Source organism: Atractosteus spatula, chromosome 15, assembly GCF_055471065.1.
Source record: "Atractosteus spatula isolate fAtrSpa1 chromosome 15, fAtrSpa1.hap1, whole genome shotgun sequence".
NCBI classification, from domain to species: Eukaryota; Metazoa; Chordata; class Actinopteri; order Semionotiformes; family Lepisosteidae; genus Atractosteus; species Atractosteus spatula.
Window position 1 is genome coordinate 4,279,682 of NC_142720.1, and position 9,025 is coordinate 4,288,706.

At 40.7% G+C, this 9,025-nt stretch overlaps 1 protein-coding gene across 1 annotated transcript in view; it reads left to right on the forward strand.

Annotated features, from left to right (window-relative positions):
* Positions 1–8,477, forward strand: part of ifngr1l (interferon gamma receptor 1-like) — a 30,001-nt gene extending 21,524 nt beyond the window's left edge. The window contains exons 2-7 of the mRNA XM_088933820.1: positions 913–1,039; positions 1,471–1,670; positions 2,610–2,779; positions 4,189–4,351; positions 5,069–5,193; positions 6,082–8,477. Of these exons, the coding sequence (XP_088789946.1) occupies positions 913–1,039; positions 1,471–1,670; positions 2,610–2,779; positions 4,189–4,351; positions 5,069–5,193; positions 6,082–6,504 (1,208 nt within the window). The 3' untranslated portion in view covers positions 6,505–8,477. The remainder of the gene's footprint in view (positions 1–912; positions 1,040–1,470; positions 1,671–2,609; positions 2,780–4,188; positions 4,352–5,068; positions 5,194–6,081) is intronic.
* Positions 8,478–9,025: the final 548 nt, after the last annotated feature.

Sequence of the window (9,025 nt, forward strand, 5' to 3'; positions counted from 1 at the left end):
TGGAAAACATCCTTTGAGTCATGTACTGAAGGTTTTCCGAGTAACAGCTCACAAGCGACTGTGGGCGGACAGATTAAAATGTCACTACTTGAAGATGGCGCTGCTGCTGTCCCAGTAGTCTGCATTAATTGAATGGGTTCCCCGACACCTTGTAAATCTGTGCTCCATGAGGCGCCAGCTAGACGTGTTATTTTTATTGTGCTCTTGTCAAATTGTGTCGTCTGTATTATGTAAGGGGTGTAGTGATGGGTATGGGCTGTTAATGTTTTCAGGTCTCACTGAATTTTTCACCAGCTGCAAGTTGACCGTCACTACTTGATGCAGCGTTGTATGTTGTTGTAGAAGTAATGCTGTTCTGAATAAGTTCAATTCTTTTGGTTTTGTTGTAAACTTCCACCAGCAGTGAACACTGCTGCCCCCGTGTGGATTCCCTGTGCACTGTTTCACTGAGCGCCCTGCCATCTGTTTCTCAACCTGTTCACTTGAATTTAAAACCTCTACTACTCTACACCACAAATAATATATCTATAATCACACCTTAAGAATTCCGTGTGTGTTTTCTACTTTTCAGCTTGGAATTAACCTTTACAGTACACAGTCCTATATATAAACAATATTTAATTTATTTGTGTTTTTCTGATATGATTTTATCCAAAACTCCATGGCACAGCAGTTATCGTCTGAATTTTCACGGGTTGAGAAAACTGCTCTACAGTAAAGCCACTGACACAGCACAGGGGTGTCAAAATTGTCATTTTCAACTGTTGAACTGTAACATTAGTTTTACTTTAGTTTCGTTTTTCAGGTTCAGGTCTCGATGTTCTTGAAATGTGCTCTGACTTGTGATTTTTGCTTTGTGACGGATTAACACTCTCTTACTTTTTTGTGCTTTTTTTGCTCACTTTTTTCCAGACACTCCAAGACTCCCTCTTCCCACAGACCTGTCTGTGAGTTGCCGTAATCTTGAGACTGTACTGTACTGGAACTACACCCACGCTGTGCGTAGACCCCTTTTCAGTGTGGAGATCTGGTCATACACGTAAGTGTATTAGTCATTCATGGGTGGCATGGAGTAAACTTATATCAGATACCTCTTACTTTGTTGAAACACAAATAGACTCTGGAAAATCTGGCTTTTTTTGCCATTGGATGCCCTCAGATGGGGCCAGGCTTCAGGGGCATGTGTGCGCTTCTGCCTCGCTCTGTCTTACCGATGTTTCAGGCCCCAGACTGAACACCCTGAGGGTAGCGTGACCCCAGCAGTGGCCAGTGCCACTGGGATTGCTACACAGGATGTGTCCTGAGTTATCAGCCCTCCACGGGCACAAACTGTTTCACCCCCTGAGGGGGGGGGGGGCACAGATCCGTTGTGTAATGATCCTTCTCCCGGGATATTTTGGAAGAACTAACCTTTACCGACCACTTTTGTATGTTGTATCTCATTATAGTTGTTTAAATTGTGTTTTCCAGTGATGGTGTATGGAGAGCAGTGGAGAAATGCACAAACGTGACTCGCCGTCACTGCGACGTCTCCTCGTCCATCACAGACCTGAGTGACACCTATGCGCTCTGCGTGAAGGCGGCTGCAGGATCGGAAGAGTCGAGCAATTGTTCCAAAAATTGTTCCAAAATGTTCACCTACAACTCTCAAGCAAGCTCACAGAAACATTGCAAGTTGAATTTCATTCCGTTTTTTCATCGTTTCACGATGTGACAGAACATTGAGTTTTCGATCTGAACGACTATCGCGATTCCCACTCTTTCATTTCTCACCGGTTAGACTCATTGACGCTGAAGGCAATTTAAAAGCAAATTCCGCTTGCTGGTGATTTTCCACAGGGCTTCACAGCTCACCTGCTCACGTCTGCTCTGGGCTGTTACTGACTTGCTGGTATCACTCACAAAACAGTGAAGGAAAAAACAATAAGTGGTAGCTCTGAAATACAAAACCCAAAGGTCCATATGTAGCAAGAAAACGCCTCGATTTATGGAGTTGTAATATTATAAATATATCTCTCTTTTTCAGGAAAAGCAGCAGTTTAGTCGGGTAAAAGCTGGATACAGCACAGAATGTTCAGTCCTTCTTTTGTTCTGATGATAAAGTCAGATAGAGCTGATGATGGACACTATTAAATTAAAATCACAGGAATATAAGAAGGAATACAAATGAGAGGAGGCCAGTTGTTCTGTCTTGCTCAGTTTGGTGGTCACTGATCACAGATTGATGCAAGATTGATAAAAGATCTCATCTTGTCATTTCTTGAAAGAAGCCAGGATATTGGCTTCAACAAAAAGGCTTGGTAGCTTGTTCCACACTCTCACCACTCTTTTGGTAAAGAAAAAAGTGTCCATGCATGCAGTGTCCACTTGTGTCCTCGGGTTAATGTTTCATTGTTCATTATGAAGAGATAGTTTGGTTTTCTCAGTGCCTTTTAGGGTTTTGAATACTTGTATCAGGTCTCCCAGTAGTGTTTTCTGTTCAAGACAAAGGAACAGAACCTTCAGCCTGGCAGTATAGGTATCTGCCGAATGCAGTGTTTTCTCAATCTCTGAGCTTAGTTGTTTCCCAAAGCCAGTTCCAAAGTAACCTCAGAATCTCTGCTTTTCAGGTTTTTTGGACCTCCCAGCTGTGAACATTACAGCACAGGCAAAGGAAATAATTCTGAGGTTCCCTCATCCAAAGCAGGTTTTCAAAAGACTGAAACAAACCTTGAAACTGCAGAATTTGAAACAGTTTAACTATGAAGTCATTTACCAGGATGGAAACGACATGGAAGAGGTGAGGCACCAGGCTGTGCTGCAGGACGTCACAGCTTGATGAAGATTGTTACACGGGTGCAAATTAAAGAGCCAAACCCCACAGCAGGGGCATTTTGTACTTTTATTTTTATTTTGCCCAATTTTCTTCACGCAGTAAAACAGAGGAGCTAATGAGACGTACAGTAGTTTGCATCGCTCTGCGTTTCCAGTTTCCTAAGATGGGAAAACGATCAGCCCAGTAAATATTGCATGATTTGAGGACGTTATATGTGAAACAGGTGAATGGCTTGTGTTGAGCACTGATTCCCACTCCTGAAACAGTTTAGTATTCTGTGTATATTTTAGAAAAAGATCTTATGCCTAAAGGATTAAGTACATCCTAGATTTAGTGTGCTTGGGCACTCTGTATTGTTTTTGAGGCTGGTAGTTAGAAATATTCTTGTTTTATAGCAAATACCGTATTTTAAAAACCTACCAAAAATAAACATCAGCCGATTATAAATAAAAGTTACATACTATAAATGCAAAGCACAGAGGCAGTGACTGAACTGTAGATAATTATCACCCCATACAGATGGCCTGTATTCATAAAACTACACCAACAAAAAAAACACATTAGCTAGTCATCATGCAGACAGCTTCAAACTCACTACAGTACTGATTATAATGCAGCAGCAAATTAACACTTACTGAATCCTTCAGATTTAACTTTTTACTCTTCTTATTTTGCAATTACAGGTATGTGCTTGCAATCCTCTTTGCCAGAGCAATAAATGTTGTGGTCCTCACCATACCGTTTCCACTCTTAATAGTCAGATACTATGAGGTGTTTTGATGCTTTTGTGATCATCAGGTGCCAGTTTTGTTATGCATGAAATGTACATTTTTAGTAGCAATAATTTTGATTTGATTGCCACTTTTCATAAGTTTGTAGGTACAGTACTATGAATTGCTGCTCCATTTTTTATTGATTAAGTGAAATAGACATGAAAACACACAATTATAACAAACATTACACACAGGCAAAGGAAATAATTCTGAGGTTCCCATGTCTCTACACTTAATCTACATTACAACGATGAAACAGTCTAGTGTTGGTCTTACAATTTGTTCAAATTTGCCCGGTTAATAGAATTTCCTTCGTGAGTAGAGAGACATGAGGACTAGAGACAGCTAAAATTAAATTTCTGTACTGCAAATCTTGCTCTGAGATATCCAATCGTAAGTGAGATGCTTAGATTGAGTTTGCGTGACTCATGAGGACTTAAGGTCACATTTAACCAGTAGTGAATTCTGCTATCATTTATAATGCACTTTAAATGGATAGATAAAACAATTTCAGTCAAAATAATGTCAAAATTGCTTATTTAGCTGGGGGGACATTTTCTTCTGAATTCCAAAATTGATTAGTTTTATTTTTCCCCACAGCATGTCCATAAATTTACCTGCAATCAAAAAGTTTGTGAAGCAAAATTTCCATTTATTGAAGAGAAAGACCAGCATTGCATATTGGTTAAAGGCACAGTGGATTATTTAATTTTCAACTCATCCCAGATCTGCACAGAGGAACAGCCAGAGAAGCCAGTTTTAGGTAATTCAGCGTTCATAAAGTCCAAGATGCCAACATTTTAAAATAAAACATGTTATGATGTTTTAAACAGTTATTTTTATAGAGTGAAATGTGGGTAAGGTGCCATTGTTATTTTAATAATAGCACTATATTGTCAAGTAAAATCAAGCTGAAAACGAGTTTTTGTGATGTATTGGTTTTGGCTGTTGAGGAACTATATGAGGTTTCAGGCACAGGGTCAGGAAATCTAAAATCACAGAACAAAGCCCGAATCCTATCGGGTGTTATCTTTATCGTGCATCTTTATCTCAGGCTGTACTTATTAACCTGTAAGGACATCTTTGCTTCTTGCTTGTAGAAATCACTCGATGATCAGGTTCTTGAAGTGAGCAGGAAAGCAGACCTTGATGTGTGCATACAGGAGCACAGTACAGAATACAGTTCTGAATGTAGCTCAAATTGAATACAGCAGTTTCCCTTTTTATACAGTGAGAGTCACAGCAATTTAGTCATAAGAGGAAGCCAAAACAACAGCAGATATTCCAGCAGAAAAACATCCACAACATATTTTCTTAAAAGTTTCAATTGTTTGCATTAGTATCAAAACGGAATGTCTGTTAGCTGATAGAAGAGAGTCAGCCACTCGCCAAGGCTTAGGATAATGAGAACAGGGGCTGTTGTTCTTTTCTCGGAGCACAAAATTCTTAACCTTTTGGATTTCTTCATGCTCTTTTTCAGATATAATTAAGATAACAGTCATCGTTATCAGTCTCACCGTTTCTGTTGTTGTATTATTGCTTGTGATTGGATGGTTCGTCTTCCAGTATTTGACAAAGAGACGGGTCTCTTTACCAAAGTCTTTGGTAAGTATGAGTCTCCATTGATCTCTTCCTCTTTCTGCATATGAAATGGTGTGTTGCACATTCTTGGGAGAAGTCTTTACTCAGCTGTTGGAAAGATGGCCATGGTTGCACTTTGATCACAAGGCTAATAGGTTCCTTGTGCAAGAGCTTGGCATCCAGACCCAAAAAACCCTTAAAGGAGTGAACTAGTTTTGCTTGGTGTAGACTGAAAAACAACCTCTAAGGGAAATACAACTCCTTAATCCACTTTTCCAATAACAAATGAATGCCTTGCACAGAAGAACTTGGAGTAGCAAATGTGCAGTCTCATTGGGGATATTGTGTGCATTGATTTCAAGGTATTGCATGCATCATGGGATGCATCTTTTTTTTTGTCTTTGAAATCTGTTTTGTCCTTGATTTTTTTATACCTCTGGCTTATAAGCTGCACATTATCAGGCTAGTTACTCAGTGATTTAGTTAATGTTAATGTTAAACCTGAATTGTATTTTGTTTTCCTTTGCAAAAATATGACATGAGTGAATAGGCTGTGTTTTGAAACAGCATGAGCTTAATGTTGAGCTGTGCATATCGGGAACATTTACACATGCAAACAAAAATAAGTGTATTTATGAAGCCTGAAACCTGCAGGACAGTATAGTAACCACCAGGGGGCAGCAGTATGTCTCTTTAGGACACTCATGGCATTCACGTTGCAGTAGTGCCCTCTGTTGTATACTACTATCTTCCAAGCAAGGATGTTTTTTTTTTGGTTCTTTATGGTTCCATCTTTTACTTGGACCAACTCATCAGCTACTCAAGCAGGCCTGAGGCACTGTAATGGCATACTCTGAATATGTGATTGTTTTATATTAAAGTCCGCCTTCTTAAATCTTGTTTTAATAACAGGTCTCGCGCTTAAAGCCAGGATTTAGGCCGGAACCAACCTTAGGAAGAGGTGAGGAGCACATTTCCCAGGTGTCCTCTGTAGGAACGTCACCCTCCTCCACTCCTCTGATACAAGAATGCAAGACAAACAGCTTGACGAGAGACAGCTCGTTGGACGACTGTCTCAGGTTTAAAATTGGCCCGGAAAACTGCGGGGAGCTGAATGAGACCCTTGTTGTCGCCTTGCCAGAAGAAACTGACCACGGCCTGAGCACGGAGGAGGGGCAGTCGGTCAGTGCAGTTATGGATCAGCAGGACAGCGGGGGCTCAGCGGACTTCTTCACCACAGGCTTTAATTCCTCCGGGTACGACAGGCCTAAAGTCCTCACAGTGGAAATGGGCCCTGGGGATACAGCAGAGGGCTACAGCCACACGCAGCTGTGAGACAGCGGAGTTCACCCTGCGGCATAGAGATGCTAGTCTGTTCTAAGTGGTTTTGCCACATGCAGCGGGTTGCTGTACGGAAGAGTCACCCTTATGTAACATTGCTTGCCTGATACTTACCCACATGGCTAAACTGCTGGCCTGTCTGGAGCCAGGCTGATAAAACCATGCAGAATTCTGGCAAGATAATTTATCTTACAAGGTGATGCACTTTATGATTTAAAAGATAAATGAATGATTTAAAGATAAAAAACAATTAGCCTTAGCTGGAATTGGATTGGGGTTACCGTCTTCTTGGAATATGAAAGTCTCCATTTAGCATCCTCTTCAGCAGAATCTTCCCAGAACCTGGAATTATTAGGTCCTCATCAAAGTGCTTCAAATTCCCACATGCTTCTACTATTTAAAAAAAAATGTGTAAGTGGGTACGAGGACAATCTGATCTTTGTGTTGGTTATGAGTGTGGTGCAGCTCTGAGTCTGTGCCTTCAGTACATTATCAGTTGCACTGCCTTGGTCAAAGGCTCAGCTGGTCACAGCTGCATGAAGGCCAAAGGGAAGACACATGACAAACTAGAGCTCATTTTTCACATGTTGGGTTTAGAAAGTCCCGGTTAACTACTGATCATTGTGATTTTTCATCTGAACATGTCCACTCCCCAGCAGTCATGATGGGGCAGCGTTATAGGGCTACGATTTGGGTACAGGTTATTTTTAGTAAGAGTCACGGACAGGTCCTGAGAAAAGACAATCAATACAGAAGAAATATACATTTAATGTGGTTTTTCCTACATCAATGCAAAGGCTTTTAAATACCATATTAAACAATTGCGATTAATTTGATAGAATATAACTACTGATAAGATTGATTGTAGAATTTAAATTGTGTGCTTGCAGTACAGCTATGACAGTGATTCAATGTACGTAGATATGGTGCCTGTACACGTCTGTGAGCTTTCCAGGTAGCTTTTCGTAGTAGGGTTGTCTGGGACGTGCAGTAAACTAGTCAACGTCTGTCCCAGGATGCACCTGCTCTACAGTCCGGACAGTAACCAGCTCGTTCTCTCCCGCGGCCAGTCCCTGGCCTGTCTGAGTGCCTTCCGTTCATGCCGAGTTGTCTCAGTCACAGCCTGCTTTCTCCTCGTAATCTGTGGGAACTTTCCACGCTGGTCAAAACATTCCTTTCACCCCTTTGACAACCCTGGATGGCTCTTGCTTCTCTCCTCCGGCAGCCGTGCTCGGAGCTTGCTCCTCCCTGTGTTTGGCATCGCCATCTCTCCCCTCCTGCATGGGCGCCCACTCGGTCCGTTGCCTGGTTGCCACGCCTGAGCCCGGCTCAGCAGGAGGCGGTGCAGGAAAACGATCCTCAACTGTTCCGCAGGAGATGAAATCCTTTAATATCCAAATCAAATACTGTTATTTCGTTTTTCAAGAATTCACCGACATCCATGAAAATCACAGAATCTGTGACCTTACGTTCCAAGATCACGGTTCTAGAATGATGTGAAGATAATGCCAGAATTATCAAGCATAAGCCTTGAGCAACTGCATGGGGGATTTCTGTAGTCTGCATTAATATGAAATCATTAATTGCAATTAATTTACAAATGTATCAGTTGAGCAAAAGAAAAGTTTACTTTTTTTCCACTTTGTCTTGTCAGTGCAAATAACAGCCTGTTCTGTTCTGGTGATGGAAACAACTTCTTTTGTAACATGGCTTCTACGTGTAGGTTCTATGTGAAGGTTCTACGACCTGTATTGTTATTTCAAAACATACCACTTTTAATGTTAAGTATATAATAAACATGCAGAAAGAATCAATATTGACAAAATGTCTTTTATTTTTTTTTTTAGTCATATGTTTATATCACCAGCCAATGCTGCTGTAAATGATTTTGTAAGGTTTCGTAATGCATAATTGCTAGTGTCTGTGTTAGCAGACCCACGTTTGTAAATAAAACAAAATCAATAAAATTGCTATTAAGTTGTCATTTTATCTGGGATTAAATGGGGGAAAAAGGTTCACAGGATCATGCAAGAGGTATTCGGTACATAAGAGTAGTAATTTTACAGACAATAGTATAAAGGATTCATAGATACTGTAAGTCTTTAAGTAAACCATTCATGTACAGTGTACGGAAAATGAGATTTAATGTAGGAGAAATACAAAGGATTATCTGTACAATTCCAAAGAGGAATTTAGCTGAAATACCAAGGTTAACATCCCTGATATGATGAACTGTGCTACTGCAATGATAATGAACATAGATCCTCAGGTAGTCAGGACCTCTGTTGGCACCCAACGGTCAGCACCTCCTGTAGTACAGTGTTACAACACACTAGGACACTGTGGTATTTTTCAATAAGCACGCATTGATGAACTTCAACACTCTGTTCTGTAATGTTAAGAACTGTTAACAACTTCTCAAATGGCAGACTCACAATCTTACACTCACTTTGCTAGCAAGAAAAGGTGAACAACCAACAGATCTGGCAATAACAACAGTAATAACTCCTTAATG